This window comes from Lepidothrix coronata, unplaced genomic scaffold (genome assembly GCF_001604755.1).
Source record: "Lepidothrix coronata isolate B3197 unplaced genomic scaffold, Lepidothrix_coronata-1.0 Scaffold34, whole genome shotgun sequence".
Taxonomy (NCBI): Eukaryota; Metazoa; Chordata; class Aves; order Passeriformes; family Pipridae; genus Lepidothrix; species Lepidothrix coronata.
In genome coordinates this window covers 805,755-832,870 of record NW_016690214.1, presented here as the reverse complement: position 1 = coordinate 832,870, position 27,116 = coordinate 805,755, and the positions used below count along the sequence as shown (strand labels likewise).

At 54.4% G+C, this 27,116-nt stretch overlaps 1 protein-coding gene across 3 annotated transcripts in view; it reads right to left on the bottom strand.

The window, feature by feature from the left end:
- SLC39A11 (solute carrier family 39 member 11) overlaps positions 1-27,116 on the bottom strand; it is an 85,028-nt gene that overhangs the window by 18,823 nt on the left and 39,089 nt on the right. For all 3 annotated transcript variants that reach the window (XM_017812000.1, XM_017811999.1, XM_017812001.1), the window contains exons 6-7: positions 21,102-21,272; positions 5,543-5,612 (exon numbers count right to left, since the gene is read on the bottom strand). In XM_017812000.1, the coding sequence (XP_017667489.1) occupies positions 5,543-5,612; positions 21,102-21,272 (241 nt within the window). The remainder of the gene's footprint in view (positions 1-5,542; positions 5,613-21,101; positions 21,273-27,116) is intronic.

The window sequence follows — 27,116 nt, the reverse complement described above, 5'->3', positions numbered from 1 at the left end:
GATTTTTAAAATTATACACACAAGTGATGTTAAAATAACAGGGAGGCTGCAGGATGGAGCTGCACCCACACAGCCCCCGAGTCCCCAGGGGGGAACCAGCACACGGAGATACTGCCACTGGAAGAGCATCCCTGGAGCACAGCCTTCACATCCCAGCTGGAAAAGAGCTCAGACAGAGCATCTCCTGCTGCCTGTCCTGCCAGCCAGTGGTGCAGGGAATATCCCACCTGCTGGAATCACTGCCACTCCTGGTGGAGGAGCAGATCAGCCAGAGAGGGACCGGCAGGGAAAATCCAGATGGTTCAAAGCTAATTGGGAAACAGATTCCCTTTTCCTCTCCAAATTAGCCAGCCAAGGTCCAGCACTGCCCACCACACATGACCCCAGCCACTGGCACCCCCATGTCCCCCCACCACTCTCCATCCTCCTCCTCAGGGCAGTGGGTGTCTCAAAGACATTCCCAAATCCTTCTCCTGTGAAAAGCAGAATCACTGGCCCAGGTATTTTAGGGCAGTTTTCTGTTCCCTCTGCAGCACAACACAGGCACACTCGGGCGTTCCTGCCATCCCCACCAGGGAAATTCATCTTATGCTGAATTTCTCACTGACAGAAACCAATCCACAGGAAGCAGCAACGCTCCGTAAGAAAAGGGCTTTGGCCTTTGTGTGCTCCCACCCAGCAGGGCCACGAGCTGCCTGCAGAAAGCAAACAGTACATGGGGGATTTGTTGGGCAAGAAGCAGAGCCAGGCTCCTGCATCCCCGTTATCCCACCCTGCTCCCCCCAGTCCCAGTCACCACAGCCAGGCAAGCCCTTGATGGTGGGTGGGATGGGGAGTGGGATAACCAGCCCCTTGTGCTGATTCTCGAAGGAAGAGACTCTGATGGGGAAGGGGGAGAAAAGGAGGTACCCAAGGACCCCACGTCCCCCTCCAACCTTGTGCTTCCAGCCAAGGGATGAGCTCCCGCCCGGGATGCCGGAGGGCAGAGCTGCAGGTCCCTGGGTGCCAGCGTGGGATCCCCTCCCTGCCAGCCCTGGCCCCCACCTGAGAGCTGCCCAGCATCCCAGCCCATGGAATAAGGGGCTCATTGGTGCTGCTTTCATCCCCTAAAAGACGCAGCAGGGACTTGGAGAGAGGGAGAACACCCGACACAGGACGTACAGAGCACGGACAGCAACAGGGACTGTCACGGCCCCTCTCCTCCTACACCCAGCCCTGGGAAAGCCACTGACAGAGTGGACCAGCACCAGACAGCCCTGTGTGCCCCCTGCCTGTACCTCTGCCTGCCCCCCTGCCCGCTCTGCACCCCCAGAGCAGCCCTGGGACACTCCAATCCCGCCCGTCCTGCCCTCGGCAGCTCCATCCCCATCTGGTTCCTGTTAAATCAGCCACACAGGACGGGCAGAGCCCCCTCCCCCCAGCTCAGTGTGCGAGGAGGGGGAGGCAGAACAGCTTTTTTAAGACATGGCTGCCCTTCTCTTTACCTTCCTGCCTGGAAGGCAGCCAGGAGCAGCTCCTGCCTCCCCGCTCCCATCTGGAAGGAACCTTCCCCTGCCGGGACACACACCCACCCCTGGCACTGCCCCTGTGCAGGGGCATCCTCCTCCTCCCTGGGCACACCCCTGCTCTAGTCCTGCTCCTCTGCTGTCCCTGCAGCAGTTTTGTCCAGAGCTGTTATTTCCGCCCCGTGGAACTTTCCAATATTTTTATCCTTGCGAGGAGCTGGGCAGGAGAAGTGCAGTCCCACAGCAGGGAGGGATGTCCCAGCCTGAGGACAGCTCAGCCCCCCCAGAAAACACCTCAGAAGCAGACATTAGGTCGTCCTAAGCCCCATCTAAACTTCCATTAAACCTACATCACCTTTCCAAAACAGGCAGGAGAAGCACCAACAGGCAAGGTCCAACCCCACACCGAGACCCAACCACCACCCTCGGGCACAGGACCACGTTCTGCTCACATTCCCCGACAGGAATAAAATCATAGAATCCTGGAATGGTTTGGGTTGGAAAGGACCTTAAAGAGCATCCAATTCCAATGGGCAGGGACACCTTCCACTAGCCCAGGTTGCTCCAAGCCCTGTCCAACCTGGCTTGGACACTCCCAGGGATGGGGCAGCCACAGCCCCTCTGGGCTCCAAGTGGGTTCCCCCCCCCAAGCCATAAATGATCCCAGCCCCAGTTCCCAGAGGAGCCAGGAGGAGCAGGAACAGAGCCTGCACACCCGGGGGCAGCAAAGAAACACCAAGGAGCACAGGCAGGGCTGGAGCAGCATCGGGATGCTCTGGGATGCTCCGGGACACAGGGAGGGAGGAGCTCAGGATCCTGCAAGCACAGAGGGATTGGCAGGACCCCACCAGAGCCCAGGGAGTCACAGGGTGGCTGAGGTGGCACATGCAAAGCACCAGGAGTTTTAGAAGGTGATATCCCACTCTGCCTCCTAATCATCAGTTTTTGGGTTTTACCCAAACCCTGGGTGACCATGAGCTGTGGGTCTGCACCTGCACTGCTCTGCTCACACCACCCTCACAAAACCCTCTCTTGGAGCACCCTTAGGCACTGGAAGGGGCTCTGAGGTCTCCCCAGAGCCTTCTCTTCCCCAGGCTGGACATCCCCAGCTCTCTCCATAGCAAACATTTGCAAAGGCCACGGCCCCAAAGAGCCTTTGGACAGAGCAGGGCTGTGTCCCACCGGGGAGATGGAAGGAATTCAGGCTCCTGCTGAGATCTCACCCCTGGGGGAGCAACCCAGGCATTGCTTCCCCAGCCAGTGCTGCTCCACCCAGCACAAGGAGCAGGCAGGGTCCTCTGACAACGAGGGCAGGTCACAGCCAACCCTGGAAACGTCTCCCAGCCACCAGCAACATCCCCAAGAACCCAAATCCATCCTGTGCTCGGGCTCTGAGCACATCAGAGTGCTCTGAAATGCTTCTGCACGACTCCAGGTTGGAAGGAACGAGCCTGGCTCAGCTGGCTCCAGCTCAGCCCAGTGCTAAGGGGGTTTGTCACTCCCAGGGGGAAGGAGAAGTGGGATGGAGGGGGAAAACTGAGTCCCTCAGCTGCTCCATTAAAGTGCTGCTTCAAATCAATGGGTGTGAGGGGGACCAGGACTGTTGTGTCCCCTCAGAGCCGTGGCCACGGAGCAATTTTCCCTCCGGATGTGTCAAGACTTAGCTCTGTCTCTCACATTATATGCTATTTCTTAAACCCACAGAACCCAAATTACCCAGCCTGAAATTCTCGTGGATGTTTCCAAACGGCTCCACATCTACCCCGAGTGATTCTGGGCTGCCTGCAGATGACAGTGACAGACAAATTGATGGCAATGAAGTTATTTTGTCTCCCTTTGCAGCTGACTGAATTTGCATTGGTATTTTCATGGTGCAGATGCCACCTTTCATCTAACGTGATTAATGCCGTCGTAAATACAGAGAAAGAACCAGCTGCTTCTGCCTCCTCGGCTTCCACGGAGCAGCTGGGGGGAAAAAAAGTCCTTTTGTTCCAGCATCTCCAGAGCCTCTGCAGGCTTTGTGAAGAGCCCTTTATTTCAAAAGGTTAGAGAAATGTGGTGGGTAAAGCCGGAGGATCCTGCTTTTCTCGCTGGGATCTCTGGCAATCCGAGTGCGTGGGCCAGCCCAGGGTCCCCGTGAGCCAGGGATGAGACAGGGAACTGGGAACGGAAGGTTTGGGTCGTGTCTTTGTGGGGTCCTTGTGAGCACAGCTTGTGCCTGGACACAGAAGGGGCTGGACAGCCTGGAAGGATCCAAAACCAGCCCTGAGAACCCAGAGATCCTCCAGCAGGAATTATGGAATAGTTTGGGTTGGAAGGAAACGTAAAGCCCATCCATCCCACCCCCTGCCATGGGCAGGGACACCTTCCACCAGCCCAGGTTGCTCCAAGCCCTGTCCAACCTGGCCTTGGACACTTCCAGGGATCCAGGGGCAGCCACAGCTTCTCTGGGCAACCTGTGCCAGGGCCTCCCCACCCTCAGAAGAAAGAATTTCTCTCTAAAATCCAATCTAACCCTGCCCTCTTTAGGAACAAGGTGACTGAGCCATGACAGCACTTTTCACCCACGAGCTGTAAGGGTTGGGCTGATTAATCACTGACTGAACACACCCCCTGCCCCCAAACTGCAAACACTACAGCAGGGTCTGGGAAATGAAGGGTTAAGAGAAAACGGGGTGAAACTCGGGTGTAAATTCCAAGCAGAAACAGAAAAGGACATCGGGAGCTTCAGCAGAAGGTGCCGTTTGCAAGGCAGCCACCGAGAGGTGCCAGCAGCTCTCCCAAAGCCTCGGCAGCTCTTCCAGCTTCACACCACACTTACTCCTTTCTCCCATTTTTTCCAGCAACGCCCCCAGTCTGCCCAGTTCCAGCTCTGCTGTGACAGCAGTGCTGTCACCCGGGCTCTGCTCCTGCTTGGAGGAGCAGGAAGCACTCCCAAAGCCCAAAACACCACAGACAGCCTGGAGGAGCTGCATGAACCCCTGTGTTCACACCAGTCCTGGAGAGAAGCACAGAAAGGTTTGCCTGGAAGCACCAGAGACAAGGCTGGCGCTGCCAAACCAGCTGCTGGTGAGGCTGGAGCAGGGCACAGGGATGCCAGGGCACAGGGATGCCTTTATGGCCACCAGTTCCAGAATCCAGCAGTCCTGCTTGGCAGGAATGGAAAACAAAGCCACCACATGCTTTCCAGCAGCTCCAGCAGCTGCTCCTACCCATTGGGGATGCTGCTTTTATGGAAAATCTCAGCATTTATCTAAAAGGAGAGTGTGGAGCCTGTGCCAGGGAGCCTGCCTGCTCCACAGGGAGGGGGAGGACAAGATCATGCCATCCTTGCAGGGAGCCACGGAGATCCTGGGCAGGGGCACTGGGAAGAGCTCCTGTGAGCCTCTGCCACCCTTGCTGCCAGCTCCAGGGAAAGGGAGTTCCAGGTGAAGATTTCCCTCTGCCTCCACCTGATTTACCATCTCCAGCTTTCAGTCTTGTCTCCAGGGGTTTTTTCTTCCCCTCCCTCCCAAGTTCCCCAAGGGCAAAGCTGCCCACAGAGGAACAGCTATCAGTGTTGAGCTGAGCTGGCAACATCCCCAGGGATGTTTAAGGGGGACAAGGGAGAGGGATAAAAACCCCAGTGGGGTGCTGGCAAACCCCTCGGCAGCGACTGGCGCAGGGAAGAGGTAGCCAGTGCCTCCTGACACAGCCCAGCATCCCAAAATCCCTGTGTGCACCTGTCCAGACCCAGCAGCACCCACTGGGACACTCAGCTGCCTCCTTTCCATGGCCTCCCCAGCTCCACTGATCCCAGCAAGGAACAAACACGGAACCACTGCAGAAACCATCGACGACAGAAGCCTTTCCTCAAGTCCAACAACCATGAACACCCGGAAAATCCACCAGCAATTCCTTCCACTCCCTCTGCATACACTTGTGCTTCCAGGCAAGTTTCAGTCAAGAAACACATCTCCAACCCCCCCTGGCATGGGACAATGTGGGACAGACAGACAGACAGAGAGGCTCCAAGAGCCAAAGGAACAGCGTCTTACCTGGCACTTTGGAATGTTGCAGATGCAGATTTTCCAATAGCCCCGAATCCAACTCCCACTGCCAGACCCTCTGAAACAGGAAAAAACCAGTAAGGCCAAACCCTACAGCAGCCCTGAGACCACCCCTCCTCCTGTGCTCCATCAGAGCCAGGACTGGTGGGAGCGAGGAGAGGATCCCAGGCCAGGTGGGTTCCCTGCTTGTTTTAATCCAGGTGCATTTAATCCAAGCTCAGTGTCACTGCCCAGGGTATTCCCCACCAGGAACACAAACCAGCTGTTTCTTGGAAAGCCAACGAGGAGAGAAAAGGGTTCTGGATTGATAAGTGCACCAAAGGGCAGAAGATCCCAATCCCCACCAGCTGAAATGGGATTTTAACAAGGAGCAAAACAGCACAAACCACCAAATCTGTTCAAAAAGGTTCAGGCTCAGCAAACCTCTCTGCAGAACTGGTGCCATGGTGGATTCCAGAAGAACCAACCATCAGCTTCTCCCATAAACCCCCCAGGAGCTGGGCTAAGCCAGGATCAGGCTTCCAGCAATGTCCCCTCCCTGCTTTCTGGTCTCCCTGTGCCCCAAAATGACACAACACCTGTTGGGGACAGTCCCCAAAGCAAAGGAAACCCAAACTCCACCAGTGTGAGGATGAGGTCTCAGATGAAGAGGACGTGTGTGTGTGTGTGTGTGTGTTTGTGGTCTTCTGAGTTTCCAGTTGCCTTGGAAACACACCATAAAAAGCAGCACTAACTTGGATAATCACAGATTTGCATCGAGTCCAGGCTGAGCACGAACTGAACACTCAACAGCTCCTCAGAGCCTTGATCCAAGGCTTGTGCCAAGGCTCAGCATGGACACAGGGAAAAACAGAGCAGCCAGCAGCCCTATGAACAGGGTTACAGGGCAAGGAGATCCCAACGTGTGCCCCAAATTCCACCCCTGGTGATAACTCCAGAGGGACCACGGCACGTGGGGAACACACAGGGCCTGGGGGGAGTCACACGCTCATGCAAAGGGCTCCCTCTGCCCCAAAATCACCCCCCTGGGACATGGCTGAGCACCCAGGGCAGGGGCTGAGCCCTGCAGGGCAGGGGGTGCCCGTGGTGGTGGCTCTGGAGGGCTCTGCTCTGCCAAACTTTGGGAGGCAGATCCTTTGAAAGACACCTCATGGCTGTGTGCAGTTCAGCTCCGGGCATGTCGTGAAGCTCCACACCAATGGGGCTGGCACTGCTCTTCCCAAAGCTTCCTTTTCAAGTGTGACTTGTCCAGAGAGCAAAAGCCAAAGGGCAAAGAGCCCTTTTTCATAACTCATCGTGACTCGTTATAACGCTCGTTTGTGTGACAACAAAAACAGCTCTGACCGAGGGGAAAAGCCACGACAACTTCCCTGCTGCCAGGTGGGACTCATGGAATGAGAAAGCCACAGCTAATGGAAGCACAACTCACATCCACGTGGAGACAAATGAGGGGAATCAGACTCACAGATGGTGCGTAGTGAGCTGCGGATCCGGAGGGGGAGCAGCAGCCCGGGGTGGAAGCTGCAGCACGGGGGGGACTCACCAGCACAGGGAGGAGGAGGGACACAGCAGCCTCTGGCCACGGGCTGTTCCATGTCCCCACGTCCCAGGAGAGCCCACGAGAGCTGGGGCAGGACGAGCAGCAGCACCACAAACCAACCAAGGGGCTGCTGATCCCAGAGCATCCCATGGCAAAGCACGGCCAAGGAAGTTTGGAGTCATGGGCAGTGCAGACACAGCACATCCCACCACCTTGGATGCTTGGAAAACCTCTAATTATATGCAGCAGCTACCGTGTGATGCTTTTGGCCCAGTGCTGTGATTTGTTTCAAATACTGAATTTCAAAGAGCCTGCCAAGATCCCACAACGACTTCACTGCTGCCACAGCAGAGGTTCAGCCTCTTTCAAAGGTGTCACACCTCAAAAGGACCCTGCTCTGCAGGTAAATGAGCAGATTCACAACGATCCACGTGGAAACCAAGCACAGAGAGCTCAGTGCTAAGTGTGCCCACACTCCCAGCTCCCAGCTCAGCCCTCCTTCAGCCCCTCTCCTGGGTGTTCTGCACAAACTCAAATTATAAATAGCCTGAGTGGCTTCTTCAGGTGGGAAAAGACACAAAAAGAGAAAGGTTAATGCTTCCACGTCAGCCACTTAGAGACAGGCTGTGCTGGAGGCTCTGGAAATGCCTGACTGGGACATGAGGTCACTGGAGATGGGAATGGGAGAGCAGCTCTTACCACTGCAGGCTCAGGCATCAGCTGGAAAAACAAACAGCCCTGGGGAGTTCCTGGTTCTTGGCACCACTGTGAGCGAGGCAGAGAGAAGCAGAGCCATAAAATCATGGAATGGGTTGGGTTGGAAGGGACCTTAAAACCCATCTCCTTCCATTCCACCCCCTGCCATGGGCAGGGACACCTTCCACTAGCCCAGGTTGCTCCAAGCCCCATCCAACCTGGCCTTGGACACTTCCAGGGATCCAGGGGCAGCCACAGCTTCTCTGGGCAACCTGTGCCAGGGCCTCTCCACCCTTACAGGGAAGAATTTCTTCCCAATATCCCCTCTAAATCATTCCCAGGTAACCCCAAGTGACTGAAGGATTTACCACGGGCCACCACTCTGCAAGGCCAAAGCTTAGGATGTGAAAGAAGGTGAAAGGAACGTGTCCACGTCCCACAGTAAAACCTTTCCATGTCAGAGGGGTTTTTTCCAAGGATTTCAGCAGCTGTCAGTCCCCCTTCCAAGCGGTGACAGAGCTGGAGAGGCTCCACACGACCCTGTTGTCTGGAGAGCTCCCGTGGAGAAGGCACCAGGCTGGGGGTTCATTGGGCACCTCTTGGCAGAACAAAGGCAGAGAAAAATGACCAATTTCAGCCACTGTCAGGAAAATGCTTCTATTTAACCTAAACAAAGGGATTTTGCCTCTCTTGGGCTTCCTTGGCTTTGCAATTCAAGACACTTTGTCCTGATAAGGCATTTACCCAGGGATCAGACTAATCCTGAGCTAACTCGGGGATCAGCTCCACACCTCTCAGCTCCTTACAAAGCCATTTTCCTCCCTGCTTGTTTTCCAAGGAAAGGAAAAAAAGCCCTTCAAACCCTCCAAGCTGAAAGCAATAACTGTGCTGGAGGGTCACTGCAGACACTGCAGGGGCTGCTGCCAGACGGCTGCAGGATGTGTTTGGCAAGAGCATGATGTCCATAGGTCTCCTTACACAGCACAGCTCCCATCCACACCTGACCGGGGAAAACTTGGAAAGGGAAGGCCAAGAGGGAACATCACAGCAAGGAGAGGTCAGTGCTGAGGGAAAGACCACAGGGGAGCAGGGCAAAGTAGGGAACACCACAGAAAAATGGAGTTGGTGCAGAGGGAAGGACCATGGGAAGGGGAGCAGAACAAAGCTCCGTGGGCACAGAGCCATGTCAGGGCACCTCAGGCAGGCAGAGGTGACCCAGGGTGACCTGACAGCTGCAGCACCGACTGGAGCAGCCAAGGAGAGACTCCCAGAGCTCAAGAAAAGCTGGCAAAGAGCACGTCAGCCAAGGGAGCAGAGACAGGGACATGCTGCTCCCAGAGAGCCTCCCACACCTTCACGCTTGGCCCGAGGTCCCCAGGTCCCCCCCTGCTCATCCCCAGCACATGGAGGGGACTTGGATGTGTGGATCCTGCTGTCACAGCCCGGGTTTTATTCCTACTTTAATTTCACTCCAGTGCCCCATCAGCAGAGCTGCAGAACAGCACAAGATGTTCCGTCTGGTTGAGCCAGGAGGACAGCGACAGTGTTCCCGTCTGCTCCAATCCACAGGAGCACAGGAATTGCTTGGGATGGGCTTTGGGATGAGGCCCAGCACTGATCCATCTGCTCCCCCTCAGCACGGAAAGCTCTCCATGCTCCCACTCCGTGCTGGGGTGTTCCTGGGGAGGTTGAAGCCCTGCAGCCCCAGGGGGACGTGAGATGGTGCATCCCTGGGGAGCTCGGGGTTCCAGGAGCGTGTCCTGCCTTTGGACTCGCCCAAAAAGTGCCAAGTGCTGCACTTTTCAGGGAGCTCTTCTCCTTGGCAGGGGTGAGAGGGAGCTTTGCTGGGGCAGGAGGGAGGTGCTGCCATCGAGGCAGCCCAGGGGAGATGTGGGATGGTCCTGGGGCACCTGGATGCAGCTCTGTGCTGCCAGATCCAAACCAGCCCTGACACCACAGTCCTGGACAAGGACAATGTACAAAATCCACAAATAAGTTCAAAAATGACAGCTTTACCCAGGAGATGCTCCTGCTTTGGAAGCTGCTTCACTTTCCCTGGTCTGAAATCTGGTTTTGCCCCCTTCCCTGGCCTGAAACCACCTTCTGCTGCTGCGCCGAGCAGGGAACGATGTTTCTTTGCTCTCCAATATCTATTTTGCAAGGATCAGTGGAGCAGCACCATGTCCATGCTCACACAGCAGGGCTGGACCCCAGCACTTCCACTGCAAATGCCACACGAGCCTGGAGTTCAAAGACCAACTCGAGAGTTGGCTCATTCCATCCCAAACCTCTCCCTTATGGCCCGAGCTTGGCAAGGGGCAAGAACAGCTGAAATTAAGCAGACTGTGATTTTAAATCCCACTCAGAGCAGCCTATGGAGCCAGGCAGGGATCACAGCCTTCTGCTTGGATCAACAGCCAGGAAAACCCTCTGACAAACCCCGAGTCCAGGCTCACAGGGCTCAATGGGATCCTGCCCTCACCAGCTCCGTTTTAGAGCATGGAATGAGCTTCACAGCCACTGTGGGAAGCCTCTTGTAATCCTCAGAACAGGCCTGTTCACAAAACCAAGTGAAAATTAAAGCCCTTCAGAATCCCTGGAAATCCAAACCATAAATAGGAGGCACCACTCGGGGCCTTGATAAATTACAGCAGTGAGTAAATGAACCCCCGTTATTGTGTGACTCCCATCTGCCATAAAGATCAAGGAAACAGGCACTGGTTAGAAAAAATATCCTACAGGAATGGCAAAAACCAGAATCCACTACACAAAACCCTGTTTTTTTCCTCTCCAAATCAGGTTGTCACCACATAGGCAAGATTTCAGGGATAAAGGAAACATCATCGCAGATCCCTTATCTGGGATCACTGTAACCTGTGTTTTGCAGGCAGCAACACCACAAAGATCAGGGATCAGAGGGTTTAGGGGTGGGTTTTGCCCTTCTCCTGAGGTACAAGCAGGTTAGGATGGCAGTGAGGGGAACACAGACCTGTTATCCCTTAGTTTATCCCATGCCTCCCACTCTCCAGGAGCATGTGCTTGGCAGGGTCCCAGCAGCACAGCCCACCCATCACCCACCCAGGGGTGTCTCTGCCTAAAAAATATCCTTGCAGAAAACTTGCCTTAAAAAACCCTTGTAGGAAACTCCTCTGGGATGCAGCACGGCAGGGAAGGAGGAGGAGGAGGAGGACTCGTGGAGGTGATAAAATGAGAAGCAACTCACAAATCACAGAGTCAAAATCTTGGGCTTGGAAAGAAGGCAAAAACTAGAGGAAAAGCAGGATTTATCAAAGCCTCCTATCTGCAAAACACCAGAGCTCTTCCTGTGGGGCCATCGGAGTTCAGGGCAGGTGAGGGGAGCACAGCTCTGTGCCTGCAGAGCTTGGGAAGAAATAGCAGGAATTAGGGATTCCACAGCAGGAAATGCCTTTCTTCGTGAGGAAAGGACAGTGGGTGATGCTGAGAAAACCCCTTCCATGAGCTAAGGCACACCCAAAGCAAGACAGGACCGTGGGTACCAGCATGAGCCCGCTCGTCCCGAAAGCATCCTCTGATCAACCAGAACCAACCCTGCTGGGCTCATCTGCCCCAATCCTGCCCCATCTGCACATCCCTCAGTGCTCCACACCCCCCTCCCAAAGCTGGGACCCCCCCAGCCTGGCAGCAGCACTGAGGGAGCTGCAGTGACAGCCTCTCCTCCCGGGAGGATTGATGGAGCCAATTCTCCTGGGTCAGCAAATGAACAGGCTTCCTCCAGGAAGGTACTACAGATGCCAACGTGACATCAATTATTCATCCTGCTCTTTGAAGAGCTGTTAAGTTCCTAGTGGGAAATTAATCTTGCCATAATGAGGTTTGTATTTCTCTAAGAGTTTAAGCACATCCCCGTTGCCACTATTCATAGTTTTTTCCCTCAAGACTGAATTCCAGTTCCCTCCAGGAAACATCATTTTGCCATTACTGCACAGGAAGGCACAGAGATTATCAGATTTCAGGGATTTTCGTGTTTCTAGGTGCCCACCATTACAGAACGAGCAAGCAGAAGGTGAAAGTCATTTTAGAAAGACTTTTTTTTCATTCCATGGGAATCACAGAACGGCTTGGGTTGGGAAGAACCTTAAAGACCCTCTCATTTCCAATCCCCTGCCATGGGCAGGGACATCTTCCAGCAGCTCAGGTTGTTCCAAGCCCTGTCCAACCTGGCCTGGGTCACTGCACGCCTGGGATGGTGCAAACACAAAGCTGACAGAAGATGAAACACCTGAAAAGCTTCTGACGTGCCCAGACAGCTCAACTAAAGATAAGAACTAATGGTGCAGCTTTGCCTCCAAGTTTTCCAGGGATTGGGTCCCATCAGGGTTGTGCAAGAGGTGATGAAAAGCAGGCAGGTGATGATGGGGTCAAACCAGCCATCACCTGGAAAAGCAAACAGCTCCAATTCCCAGCTCAGCAGTGCCTGACAGCAGAACAGACACAGAGAGAAGCCAAATGTGTCACAGAATAAAGTCATTTCGGTGGGAAAAGTCCTCTGGGATCGCTGAGTCCAATGTTAACCCAGCACTGCCAAGGCCCCCACTAAGCCATGTCCCTAAACGCTGCTGTGTGGAGTTAAAGAGCCAGGAAAAGAGGATTTTAAGTCCTAATGGGCTACCAAATGCCTGACCCTGGGCTGTCTGTCCCAGGCAATTTCCCAGGAGCTTTGCCTAAAAAAAGCCTCCAGAACTGGGTGCTCCCACCAGTAAACCCAGTGCAACCAGACCAGTCAAAGGGGGGACCAGCCCCAGCTGCTCAGGGCAAATCCAGGAGGATGTGACACAACTGGGCAACTCATGGCAAGAGACACAGGGAAAAAAGCAGCCCAAGGGAAGCCCGTGGCCTTGTGAGGGATTGGGGGCATTAAACAGAATTTGGGAGGCAGGAGCAAATTCCCCTAATGCCTCGTCCTGGTTTACCCCACAGGAGCCAGACCATCTACATCCCAACCTGTTCCACTTTTCTCCCCCTTTCAATCCATTGGGCTGCACCAGCTAAACAGGAGCTGACAAGGCACTTTACACCTGATTTTAAAGAATTAAAGTCACTGCCCAACAGCCCAAAGCTCCTTCATCATGGAAATGCTTCTCTGGAAGAAGAAAACCCTTTCCCAAATTAACAAACCAGAACTAATCTAGAAGCAGTGACTGACCTGGAAATGGGCTCTCCCTGACCCCACAGCACCTGAATCCATCACAGATATTTAATATTTCATTTCCAGCACGCAAATGGTTTCTCAGCCCAGCGCTCACCGATGTTTTTAATGTGACAGACCTGCGAGAGCTGGTGGGGACAGGAAAGCAATGGAGCTTCCAACATGCACATTTCAGCAGACTTCGATTCCAGCTGGTGAAAATCCTGGGTTTAATTGGCTTTTGTCACCTTTGTGGCTGCTCCTGCTTATAAAACAGCGATCACCGACTCCCAGCGATGCCGCAGAGATAACTGTGTGTTATCAGCTCTCTCTTGGTGTCCAAGTGTCTGCCTCCAAATGAGTTTTTGACATATGAGCTTCTGTCAGAGGGGCATTACAGACCCCACGCTCTGCCCCCCTCTAACAGTGCCAGTGTGATGGGCTGTGACACCCCCCAGGCTGCAGAGGGAAACTCCCCACCCCTGCCCCTGTCAGACATGGAATTACCTTTCCATCAGGCTGTCCCTGCTCCCAGACCTGGAGCCTCAGCTTCCACCTGCCCAGGAGGAGCACGGGGAAGTGCTGAGGGAGCTGAGCCGCTGGCCATGGAGCCAAAAGCAGCCCAGAGCCTGGGAGCATCCCCCACAGCCGGGGATGTCACTGGGACCCGGTGCCGCCTTCCCACACTTCCCACTCCCTGCAGGGAAGCTTTAACTCGGAGCAAGTCATTTCCATCCACCCAGGTGCTTAATAGATGAAAACGTCAAAATATGTGCTGATGAGGCACCAATTACTGGGAGGTTTAATGAAAGGTAAAGGCAACCTTTGGCAGAGCCATGAGGCTCCTCCCGATCCCGCCAGTCGCTGCCGTGAGGAACGTTCCGGACGGCGCCGAGCACCCGGCTCTGCCTCCTCGGCTGCATCCCATCTGACCGTTCTCCTCTCCCCTCGGCTGCTCGTGGAGCCATCACACCACAGCACTACCAACACCCCCACTCATCCCTGACACAGCCCTGCCCGGAGGGTCCCTCTGGAAATCCAGCCGGAGATGCCACGGGCAGCAGACGGAAGCCACGTCCCAGATGGATCTTTTCCCCGGGGCAGAAAACACCGGGAAAAATTCCTGACTGTTCAAATCTCTCTGAGCTGGTCCTCTGCTCCCCTTAGGCTCCATGGGATTGCTGCCCCACGTGCTTCCCACCAACACCTTCCCTTACCTGAATCTTCCTTTCACGGAATGAAAGCTGCAGGGAAATCTTTTCCTCTTTTTCCTTACTAAAAAATAACACCTTTCAGTAGGAACCCAAGGTGCTCCAAGGGTGCCCAGGAATAGCCACTACTAGCCAGGCCGCCAGCACAAGTGGCAGGGAAAGGAGGGATGCTGTAATTCCAGGAAGAGGCATTGCCCAGACGAGGCACAGATTAATTGGCACAGCTAAATGGCTCCCGTTCTCACGCTCTGCCGACCCCCAGTGGGTTCCCAAATGCTTATTAAAGTAACAACAATTGTAAAACAGTCTCAATTTCAACAGAACAACAACAAAAAAAAAAAAAAAAAACCACCATCATCCCAAATGAATGTTCCCAGCCTTTAATGGATCTCGGAGAATATTCATATAAATAATCACTTCTCTTTATAATTGAGATGCAATATCACACTCATTGCCCCAGCCTTCCCTTGGGAGGCTGAGAATAGGGGAGCGCCTGTCCCGGGAGGATGAATCCAATCAATTTTTGCTAATGACAAAGTAACCAGCCTGGAAATCACCCCCTCCCAAGGAACACCAATCTGCCAGCACAGCAGGGAACCTCTGCACTCCATCGCCACCCACAACCCCCTCCCTCCACAGGCAACAGGCAGCCTGCTCCCATCCTCAAATCCACCACCAGCTGAGGATCTGCTCCACCTCCGAAGGGAGCAGCTCTTGGTACTGGTGGACAAGCTCTGTCTGAATCTTACTGGCTGGTTTAAGGTTTAAAAGGCTGCACATCCAACATCCCACCTCGGAACCACATTGAACCTGGGCTCAACCACTACAGGGAGCTCCCCTGGGAGACATCAAACAGCCCATGGGGCAGCACAGACCTCCCTGTGGAGCTCCCTCCTCACCAGTGGGAAGATATCCTTTAGTTTTGGACATGTCTCCACCAGCTGCCCACACCAAGAAGTACTTTGCACACCTTAATCACACACCTTCATCAGTGCCAGGAGCTGGTTTTGGCACAGCCAAGGGTGGGACTAAATCACTGTCCACCACTGGACATGGTCACAACAGGGGACAGGGCCAAGGGGTGACAACTTTGGGTCCTCATCAACTGCCTCCCCCCCCAGCTCAGGGATTCAGTTCCCATCCCAGTGTGACCCCCCTGGCACAAACCCCCCCGTCAGACAAGAGCCAGCACCACAACAGCCTGTCTGCTCCTCCCCCAGACAGCCATAAAGCAGGAGACACAGACAACACAGTAAAACTGGGGAAAGCTGCAAGAAGCCATAAAGACAAGCCAGTGTCCAGGCAGCTCCCAAATCCAGGCAGTTGTCACTCCCGGGGCTGTCCCCAGCCAAATGCCACCGTGCAGAGGGTGGCAGGCAGGTCTCACACCCTCCATCCCCAGGGCACTCGGCTGAACCGCTCCCCTGCCCAGGAGAAGCTGCAAACGAGCGTGTTTGAAATCAATTTGACATCTCCCATCCCTTGGTACAGCCTTCCCTCCATCCCCCCGTTCCTCGGGATCAAACAAAGCAGCAGCACTTGCTGCCAGACTCCAGAGGGACAGAGGGGTGTCACAGAGCTGCCACGGGGATGGGCAGGAGGTGCCTGGCTTAAATCTGTCACCAGCACGAGGAACTGCCACTGTGAGTGAAGGACTCGGCCGTGCCTGATGCCAGAGCAGTGACAGGGACACGGGCAGGGTGCAAACCCTGCACCCTCTGCTCCACACCCATCCCAGCTGTCCCTTCCCCTGGCTCTCACTCCAAGCATTGGCCAGAACGTGACCTTCAAGTTTTGGGGCTAAACCTCTCCCTCTTGGGCAAGCAGAGAAGGAGGACCCTCAAAACCCCACCACATGCCAGGCACGGTGCCAGTGCCAACCCGGGGTTCAGCCTCTTGCTGCCACCTCCAAGCGCAGTTCCAAGGGGAAAGAACTTGGATGCTCCACCTGGGGGGTGCAGGAACCTTCCCCCTGACCCACTGCAGCTTCCCAGGAGTCTCACTCATCCTTCCCATAGTTGTCACCACCTAAAAGTTTCTCTTTCTAACATTTTGTCCCTCCTGCACGTAGTGACACCCCCCGTGCCCCCCTTCTCCTGCAGCACCTCCACCACCACAGCCGGGATCTGTTCCGTATTTAGCTCACACACTCCATCCTGCTCCTCACTTTGTTCCTCCTCATTAAAAATAAATAAATCCTAGCCTGCTAATGGGTTTCTGGCAGCGGGAACTGGAGACAAAGCCTCAGGTGGAGCCATGTGAGATTCAGGGGGCGAGCAGGGGACGTCAGAGCCACCTCTCCCCGTGACCCGGTGACTCCGAGCACGGTGCCACTGCCACGTCCCATCAGCTCCTTCCCAGACACCTCCGTTAGATGGTGACACTTGAGGCAGAAACATCAGAGCAAACACGGAGGGACTGGACTGAGTACAGAAAAGTGAGAGATTTTCCTGCAGGAGGGGAAGGCTGGAGCACAGAGGATGATCCGGCTCTGTCGCAGCTCCCGGGATGTGCTCCCAGCCTGTGCCGGGGTCTGGGGCCACCCGGCTCTGCCCAGCACATCACAAAGAAACAGGAAAACTCACGTTTCCTTGGCAACGTTCGGGTGGTTGGAAGCATCACCTCATGCCTGGCAGGAACCAGCCCTGCTGCCTTCCCAGGAGGATGCTCCCTGTCGGGGATGCTCTGAGGGTGATGCAGGGATGGGGCACCAGTGCAGTGGGCGGGATCCCAGCCAGGTCCCTGCTGTCAGCTGAGAGGTTTTTGGGGATCAGAAACGATTCCCAACAGCCAGAGGAAAGCAAGGCAGGGCATCAACACAACCAGCACCTGTAACCCCTTCCCCACCTCACTGCCACAGACAGCTGCAGAATATAGCCCTGGTCCTGTCCTCCATCCCTCCTGGAGCAGTGTGAGCATTAGGGGCTCCTGCAGCATCTCCATGCTGGGAGATCCCCCAAAATCCCACAGTAGGGACATCCCTGCCTGCACACCCCCAACTCGGCTCAGAGCAGAGCAGATCCCTCCAGGAGTTCCCTGGGAACCAGCTCTGGACCCACGTCCCCCACCCTGCCAGGCTCTCCTCCCCCTCCCAAACAAGCACAAAGAGAAAGGCTGTTCAGCTCACACCTCACTAATTGTTATTTGTGATACACCAGTAACATTTTAATTAATCTGAAGTCTTCAGCATAACAGCCACCCAAGGTACAAAGATAAACCAGAATAAACAGGGCTTGATTAAATACATAATTAATGTTCTACTAAACCCAGCATATATGAATATTAATGAGCAGGAAGAGTCTGCAGTTTGGCATCTCCTGTCATTATCAACTGGCAATCCCAGCTTTGGAGCAAATTACCCAACCTTTCCTTGCCGGCAGAGCCCACGGAACACAAACCAACTGCGGGAGCTTGGGCTGTACGTTCCATTATCTCACCCCCACAACAACCTGCTTCCAGCCTGAAACCAAAGATAGAGGCATTGCCAAGACCAAAACCAGCTCATCCCTAAAATGGGATCAAAGTCAATAAAACAATTCTCTGGCAACAGAAGGGGAGCCCGTTCCCCACCAGCGCGGGAGGAGAACAGGGATGGGAAGCCAGTCCTTGAAGGGCTTTAATCACCAGACAGAGGGACTTTAGGTAGAGTTTGGGCTGAGGTGTGATGATCCTGAGGAGCAAGAGCAGCTCCAGCCCATCAGAGGCATTTAGGCAGCTCAGAGACCTGACAAGGTGAACGTGGACACCCCACTGGCTGCACCTCCCTCACTGAGGCAACCAGAGCATTGCCAAGGATGTGGAGTTTTATGAAGGTACAGAAAACCCTTGGGAACTACCTGGACAACCTCTGTGTGAGTGCCCTGAGCTTACAGGGAAGCAGAGCAAACACCAGAGCTGTGTGCTTCTGCCAAAGCAAGCTGGAGAAGGGAAGGCTCTTGAGAGATCCGATTGAGGCCTTTCAGTGCTTCTTCCAGTCCTTACAAAGGATTATGTTCCTTTGAAGAGCTTATAAAAAAGATGGAGAGTGACATTTTACACAGGCAGTTAGTGATGGGACAAAGGGGAACGATTTTAAACTGAAAGAGGGAAAATTTAGACTAAATGTTAGGAAGAAATTCCTCCCTGTGAGGGTGGGGAGGCCCTGGCACAGGTTGCCCAGAGAAGCTGTGGCTGCCCCTGGATCCCTGGAAGTGTCCAAGGCCAGGTTGGACAGGGCTTGGAGCAACCTGGGCTAGTGAGAGGTGACCCTGCCCATGGCAGGGGGTGGATGAGCTTTAAGGTCCCTTCCCACCCAAAGCATTCCATGACTGATGAGCACAGCGTGGTTTTCCGTGGCAGAGCATCCCTGACATCCCAGCTCAGCACCTCCCTCCTCCCCCAGCACAGGCACAGCCGAGGTGTCATTACACTGCAGGAGTCTGTGCTAATTATAGCAGCCTTTCCTCTGGCAGGGCTGCTAATTGAGGGAGAGCATTACAGTGTTTCCAAACCCTGCTCCACATCAGGGGCCGTGGCGGATCCGAGGAGCGCCGCCGCTGCTTTTCCTGGGAAAGCAGAAGGAATTCAGAGAAAGCTGAGCCCCAAATTGCTGCTCAGCGAGGCTGGACCAGCACCTGCTTCATGCAAGAAAGAGCAGAGAGCTGGTAAAGAGCAGGGCTGGCCACGAGCTCCTGATTTACTCACAATCTGAACTATGTCTTGGGGTGCAGTCAGTGCTGGCACCCTGTGCCCTGCGGGAAGGGCTCCGGAGCACGAGGGCAGACACCGGATCACAACCAACCTCTGCCACTCCAAACCCCAGGGTGACTTTGGGCACGTCCCCACTGAGAGGAGGATGTCAGTCAGGACTTTGCCATTGGTGAGTGGCCCCACTGGGCACAAACAGCCACTGTCACCCACCCAGCACCACCGTGGGGCTGCTGAAAAGGCAGGAAAAGAGCAGGAGGGGGACTTGGGGGACCAGGATTGGTAGGAACAGAATCCCCACTGAACTGAGCCCCCAGGCAGCGCCTGAGCCACTGCTCACACACCTCTCTGGGCATTAAGCTTTAATATTGTGACCTTTAAGATGCAAGAGAGAATTTCAAACTGTCTGTCACCATCCCAAGGTGGCTTTGTGCTCTTGCAGGAGCAATGAAAGGGCAGACCAGCATCTCTGTGGCAGCCAGGGCCATGTCACCATTAACCTCCCTCCACAGGTGACACTTTGTTCCCTGCTCTACAGAACTTTCTCTCTTTGCTGGTGACAGACAGGAATCCCCAGCCCAGCAGCCAGATGACACCTGGCTCTTCACCCTGGCTCCCAGACACATCATTTGAGGGATGAAATCCAATTACAGTTTGCTCAGTACAAACGTCTTCCTTTCCTTTCTGTGTGTGGGGAATTCAAAGCTCCCTCCTCACCTTGTCTGCCAGGGATCTGCCTCCCCCAGCAACACGTGGAGCTGGACCACACATCAGTTATCTACCTATAATTAACACGGAATAAAGGGATGAGAAGGGACAAATGTGCTGCTGCTGCTGACAAACTGAAGCAGGTTAATGCACAGAAATAGCCTGTGCTGGCGATGCAAAAAGCTGCAGCAAAGCTTCCTTCTCGGGATAAGGAAACCCTGGCCAGCTGGATGCCCTGAGGGTGTGGCCAGGAGCACCCAAGGGTGCTGTGAGTCAGTAACCAGCTGGAAGGCAGCAATTCCTGCCCCCAGCCCAGCGAGCACCAGGCAGCTCTCAGTGCCGAGGGAGTGAACGCCCACGAGCAGCCGAGAGCTCGCCGTGTGTTGGCTTTGACTCCTTCACTCCCGGGGTGCCCTGGCAGGGCAGAAACACGGGATGTGTGGTCACAGGCCCGTAACAGAGCCTTCTCACCCGGGAAGACCATCCAGCCATGGAATTTCAGACGATGTTTGATGGCACTGGGTCAAAGTCACTCTCAGAATCACCAAGCACGGGGTGACAGCCCAAGGCAGCTCCTCCCACCCTGGCTCTGGTGGATCAAGCAAGTCCTGAGCCCGGAGCTCCCACCCTGACAACATTCACCTCCTCGCCATTGAGCCATGCTTGGAAAACACGGCTCTTCCCGAGGCACTCAGCGCTTTTCCCCGGATTTACAGATCAACGTTATGCAGAAAAGCTTTTTCCCATTCCCCCTGCACCCACCCCAACCCCAGCTCCAACCCGAGCCAGGCAGAGCCAGCAGAGAAGGGAGAAAGGAAAGGGGAGGGGAAGGAGAAGAGGAGGAGGAGGGAGGGAGAGGAGAGCAGGAAAGAAGCATTGGAAAAGGTTGCCTTATATGACTTTCAACATCCCCAAGAATTGCAGAGCAGTGGCACATCCTCAGCTGTCACAAAGTGATCTCATCAGCCTTTTATCGCATCTTCCTGGGACACAAAGCCCAGCCTGGCAGGACACAGCCCGCCAAGACTCGGGGCTCTGCAATTTTCCAGCTATTGTCCAAATCCCTCCCTTGAAGAAGAAAATAAACCCCAATTGTACATCCTCCTGCAGAGACACAGCGCTGTAAAATGCATCTCTTGCTGGTTCGCAAACCAGAAGAGAAACTAAAAGAGACCAGAATTTGTTGCCTTTACAGCATCACCTTCCTCAACATGCCCCTGGGATTCACAGCTTTCGCTCACCACAGGCTGGCACGAGCCAGGCTGCAGATGTTCGAGGCACCAAAGGCTCCCCCCGAGCCCACTGACTCCCCCCGAGCCCCCTCCCCGTGTGGGGTTTTGCTGCCAAGCCCCCACGTGGCTCAGCCCCACCAGGAGGACAAGATCTGGAACAAGATCCCATCCAAAGGCACCCACTCAGCGGGTGCCACCCTCGAGGAAAAGGAGGGAGAGAGGGTGGCAGCACCGTGTGATCCCCCTGGGATGGCTCTGAGCTGCCTGTGAGCGGGGATGGACGGATGGATGGACAGACAGGGCTCACCTGGGATGTTGTGGATGGTTATAGCGAGGATCATGAGCATTATCCGCCTCCAGCTGCTGCTGCCGGGCGTGGAGGCTCCGTCCCTGGGCACCAGGAACGCCGGGGGGCCGTCGGGCAGGCTGGACCCCACACCTCTCCTCCTCTGGTAGGGCTCCCCGTTCTCACCCTTGTCTGGGGGGGACAGAAAAACACCCGGGTCAGCTGAGAGGGACAGACGGACACAGCCTGGCAGCTCCTGCCCCCCCTCCCAGAAGGAGAAAGCAGAGAGAAGGAATAACAGGGAGCAGAGCGGGGCTGAAGGGGTGTGTTGCCCCCTTGGTTTCAGGTTAGGGTGGGGGGTTCCCACACACACTGCAGAGCCCACGGGCCATGGAGACCTCGAGGCAAAGCCCAAGTTCCTTCTCTGCCCCCTCCTCCTCCTCCAGGGAGCTGCTCCTGGTCCCACAGGGCTCCCCAGCAGCACCCTGGGTTCACACCCTGCCAAGTCCTGACCTGGCAGGACAAGCTCTGGGGCTGGTGGGGGTGAGGGCGATGAGGACAGAGCTGCCAGGACTCACAGTGAGACTGTCCCCCACCCCAGCCCTGGCAGGGCTGCAGTTCCCTTGCCTTTCTGATGCAGGAAAACCCCACAGCACTGCATCTGGATTTCACCCCCTCACCAAAGGGGTCCACTGACCTGTATTTAAGGGTCATTTCTTCCACTAAGAAAAACGCTGCCATTTGCTATGATGTCACCAGATGACTCCAGCCTATTCCAGACCTCTGCTCCCAGCAGGGCCATTACCACAGGCTCTATTTCAACCAGTCCTTTAAAACTGCACCACAAAACCCCAAGCCCAGATTAGGGCTCAGAGGGCAGGAACAAGCACCAGGCAGCACCACAACCAGCCCCCCACACCCCAAGCCCTTCACTGCTCACCCTCAGCACAACAAGGGCCAGAGGAGCCAAGAAACGAGGAGCTCAAATTCCTCAGCCTCACACAGCTATGGCTTCATATCACAGATCTGACACTTAGACAACATAATTATCTCCCTCTAGATTTATCTAATTCTCTCTCCTGCCCCTTGACCCACCAGCTCCAAGATGGTTTTTTTTGTGGACAGTGCAAGGAGCTGCTTGAAATCATTTTGATGGGATGCCAATGCCTCCCCCTCCATCCTGCCTTGTCCCTTTGGCACATCACACATTGCACAGCATGTGCTTCCAGAGCCAATTAAGACCATGGGCACCAGAGGGCCCGTGCAAACTGAGGGAGGTCACCTTGGCAGGGCAGAGGTGTCAGCAACACTCTGCATCTTGCCAGGTGGAACACAAACCCACACACCTGAAGGCCTCCCAGAACGGTCCTCAGCAAGACAGAGAATAAAACCAAGAATTTAATATGTTTTCACAGAATCATTAAGGTTGGAAAAAGCCTCCAAGTTCATCAAGTCCAACCTGTAACCGATCCCCACTTCGTCAACCAGCCCAGAGCACTGAGTGCCACATCCAGTCATTCCTCCAATCCCCCCCAGGGATGGGGACTCCCTGGGAAGCCCCTTCCAACGTTTAACAACCTTTTCTGTGAAGAAACCCCTCCTGATGTCCAACCTGAACCTCCCCTGGTGCAGCTCAAGGTCACGTCCTCTCAGTTTTTGGTACCAAAAAAACAGGTTAAAGACTAAAACCCCACTGGGCAGCAGCAGGACCAGGTGGATTCCCTCCTGCCACCTCCCGTGCCACAGGAGCATCCCTGGGTGGCATCACCAGGGCTGCAAACAGCCACTCTCCCACCTCCCCCAGCACTCTGCAAACACAGCAAGATGCTGCCCGGATAAATATTGTCCCTGTCGGGAGCAACCCGGAGCCAGACACTTTCTGTCCCCAGATCCCAGCCCAGTCAATAACATTTAGTGGCAGAGCTTCAGCTCCAGCCCAGCCCTCGGGGACAAAGACAAATATTTGTGTTGAGCAACACAAGGACAAACAGATCCGAGGAGCAGCTTGGCCAAGTCACCGCGGGAACGCTGGCACGGGAGACCCCTGGCAAAGGGGCAGCCAAGGCTGGAGGCACTTAGGGATGAAATTCCCTCCTTCTACCAGACCACTGGACTAATTTAATTGCTTGGCACGTGTTCCCTGGCCCCACAAACAGTGTTATCCTCAGCTGTCCCCGCCCTGGCCACCAGTGCTGACCCACAGCCTGGACAGAACAACAGACCAACCCAAGCCCCCCATTCCCTGCAGAGCCTGAGCCCTGCACAGACACCAGGGTCATCTGAGGATGTAGAGCAGGGCAGGAATCTCCCCCCAGCACCAAAGGCTTTCCAGGGAGAAGGATAAATGGATTATGTGACATTTAGAGACAAGAACTTACATTCAAGTGCCCAAAGAGCAGCGTTTCTGCCTTTAGAGGAAGCAACAAGTGTTTGATAAAAGCACGAGCGACCCCAACGCCCCGACAGCCAGGGCAGGGTGGGCTGCTGAGGCAGATTTCCATGCAATCATGGAACCCTGGAATGGTTTGAGCTGGAAGGGACCTTAAAGATCATCCATCCCACCCCCTGCCATGGGCAGGGACACCTCCCACTAGCCCAGGTTGCTCCAAGCCCCGTCCAACCTGGCCTTGGACACTTTCAGAGATCCAGGGGCAGCCACAGCTTCTCTGGGCAACCTGTGCCAGGGCCTCCCCACCCTCACAGGGAAGAATTTCTTCCCAATATCCCATCTAAACCTGCTCTCCTTCAGTTTGAAGCCAGTTAATGAAAGCAAAAGCCCAGCCCAGCTCTGTTGCTTAACCTGCCATCTGCTGAGGTGTCCAGTCCCACCTCACTTCTGCCAGACACCTTTGTCATTATTATTGTATTTACAACTAGTCTGCTCACTACTGTTGGAAAAAATTGATGAAAAATAGCCTTTTTCAAGCATATTTGCAGCCCCTCCATGGACAGCAGCGACAAAGGACAGGGAGATGCCACGGTGCCCACAGGAGTGAGGAGCTCGGCTCCTGCCAGCATCAAACAGGGAAAATCTGTGGGAAATAAAGAGAAGCGATGCAGCTTTTATAGGGAAAGTGTTTAGGGTGTTTTGAGTGGACAATTTGAACACAAAATTGCCTCCACTACAAATTATTGGTGCATTAGCAGAGGATAAAGGCAGCAACACCAACCAGGGAGACAAATCCAGCATCATTTCCCCAGCAGTGTCACAAAGAACAGTGAGACTGGTCAAGTGACGGGATTAACTTCCAACTGCTGTTGGAAAAGATCAAAAAATACAGGATAATTACAGTGGAGTGATGATTTCAGCTCCCAGCATCAGAAAGGGGACCAGGACAACCGTCACACCAAACACAGCACCCAGAAACGAAACACAGCACCCAGCCTGAAATCTTGCATCTCACCCAGGCTGAGGGGGACAAAACAGTAATTACAGCTAAACACAGGCTTGGCTGGGAATCAGGAAAGCCTCAATAGCAAATTGGAGTGGTGATAAGAGCAGAACAAGGGGTGGTTTGTAAAGAATAGCTGACACCATCAGACAGGGTGTTCACGAGAACGCTGCCAAGACAATTATGTGGCAAATAACTGTCTGTGCCACATACATTATTTTAAATCTTGTTCCCAAAAAGTCCTTTCTATATTCTACTCGATTTATCATTATTGAATTTCTTAGTAAAGCTGCAGGGCAAAGATTCTGCCAAAAGTTTAATTACATATGTGCGGCCTGCTGCATTTTTCATATCCTCTGCAGCCAGCGCTGGGAGAAAGATAAATGGCTTTAAGCATGGCTTAAACTGCTGGTGAAGTATAAAAACCAACTGGCTTCTTATCAGCATGTGAAATGGCTTTTTATTTTTGATTATTTCTTAATGAAAACTGTTTGCATTAGCTGTGAGCTCAGCTTTATTGCACAAACAGACAAGTTCACTGTTTACTCTGGGCTCAAAAACCCCTCCTTCCACACTCCTTCAGCTCCTGAATCCAAACCACAGTCTGTGGAGCTCTCCAGCTTTTCACACCTGCTTTAAAGCCTTCTTCTCCTCCCCACTTAGGTCTGGCTTTGGCTCTGCCTCTCTCTCCCAAGCTCTGAAGCTCAAGGTGCTCAGAGCTGCTCAGTGCAGCTGCTCAAATCCCCCTCGGCAAAGCTTCGGAGCCTGTGCAGCCCCTCTTAGGTGGTCTGAGACCCATCTTAGCTGCAAAACCCCCCTCCAGACAGCACAGGGGGCAGGAGGGAGCCAGTACCCTCCGGCACAGGCTCTCTCTCCGGGCAGCATCCCAGAATTTCCTTTCTCCAAGCCGGAGCAAACACACTGATGACAATCTGGAGCCTCCTTTGGCTGAAGGTGCTGGAAGGAAAATCCTTTCCAGCTCCAAAACCCTCCTCCGTCTTTCCCCCATCCATTTCCCCATCAACTCCTTACAACAAGGCTCTGCCTCCCCACGGAGGGCTCTGGAGCTGCCCACAGCCAGGGGAGGGATCTCCAGGCTCCCACAGCAGCGCGAGTCCCGCGCCGGGGGCTCCGGGGATTCTTCCTTAGGCTCAGACTTCCAAGGGATGAGCTGCCACCCTTGTTTATATTTGTCAGCTCCCAGCTCTGAAGTGTGGGAGAGGGGAAGGAGAGGCAGTGCCAGGCGTGGATGCACAATAGACTCGTTACAATCGATGATTAACTGCTGCTCCACGGCAATTTGTGACAATTGTTTGCTACTGATGCACACGGGAATATGGGAAAGGTAAAAAAGAATCAAATACTTTTATATTGTATGACTGTTATTACTCTGGAAGGGCAGCAGCCCAAACCACAGGTAGCAGCAGAGCACCTGGAGGGAGCAGGAGAGCAGCACCCACTGCTCCAGCAATCCTGCTGCCAAATTCCTCTCGGCTCCTCCAAGTCCCACCCCAAACCCCACTGTCCTTATTGCCAGCACCTGCTCATTGGCAGCTGGAAATCTGTTCTAAGAAAACCAGGAATGTTGAGACGTTTGGAGGAACAACTTCCTAAAGAAAATGCGAACCCAAGGAGCTGACATCCCTTCCCGGGGAACAGAAAATAATTGCAGGTGAAATTCTCGCCCCTAAGGACTGAGATAAATCAGAATTACTCAGGAAATTTCTCAGACTCCCAAAGGCTCAGTAGTCAATCCCAGCCCCCTTTTCCTGCTCTGCTCCTCTCCAGAACCCCTGGATGCTCCATTAGCTTTGAGCAGCTGTAAGGAAGGTGTCGTGGCCACTGGGATTCATCCCTGTGGCCCAGAGTGCTCCCACCCTGCAACACCCCCCTGGGCTCCACCTCTCACTGTGACACAAAGGAATCAGCACCAGGCAGGTGAAGCATCTCCAGAGGTTTGGAGAGACCCTGGATGGGGGGCAGAGGGGAACCACCCCAGGAAGGAACATCACACCACAGCAGCAGCACACTCTGCCTTCCGAGGACACCACCCACATCTTCCTTCATCTTTCCCCTTTTTCAAAGGTTTTTTCCAAGGATCACTGGCAGCACTTGGGTCTGAAGGCACCAGTCCCACTGCTCTCCAAGTGCCCATCCCACAGTGCACACTCCCATTCTCCGTGGGAGCTCGTCCTCCTGAACTTCACAGCCTCCTTTTCCCCATCCTCCTATTCCCGCTGCAGCAGGAATTTCAGGGAGCACAGAAGGGATGCTAAAGAGCAGATGGGTGTCAATGAGCATCTGCTGCAACGCTGCTCTTATCTCCCACCTCCAGAGGAGGTTTTAATTACCGCCAGTAATTAAGCACAGCACCTCTTATGGGATAACTGCCATCCCCTCGCAGCCAGGGACAGGGAGAGCTGCATCCCGCAGGCTCTGAGCCAGGTGGGAGTCCTGGGATGCTCTGAGCAGGTCTGACAGCACAGATCACACCAGAGCTGGAAAGAAAACCACCGAGGGAAAAGCTTCTCTTTTAATGAAGGAGTCCCCAAAGCCAGGGGGAACTCAGCTCTCACAAAGTCTGAATGGGGAGGACAAAAATGCTGAAAAAGGAGCTCCGAGGAGCTGCCCAACTATGGTCAAA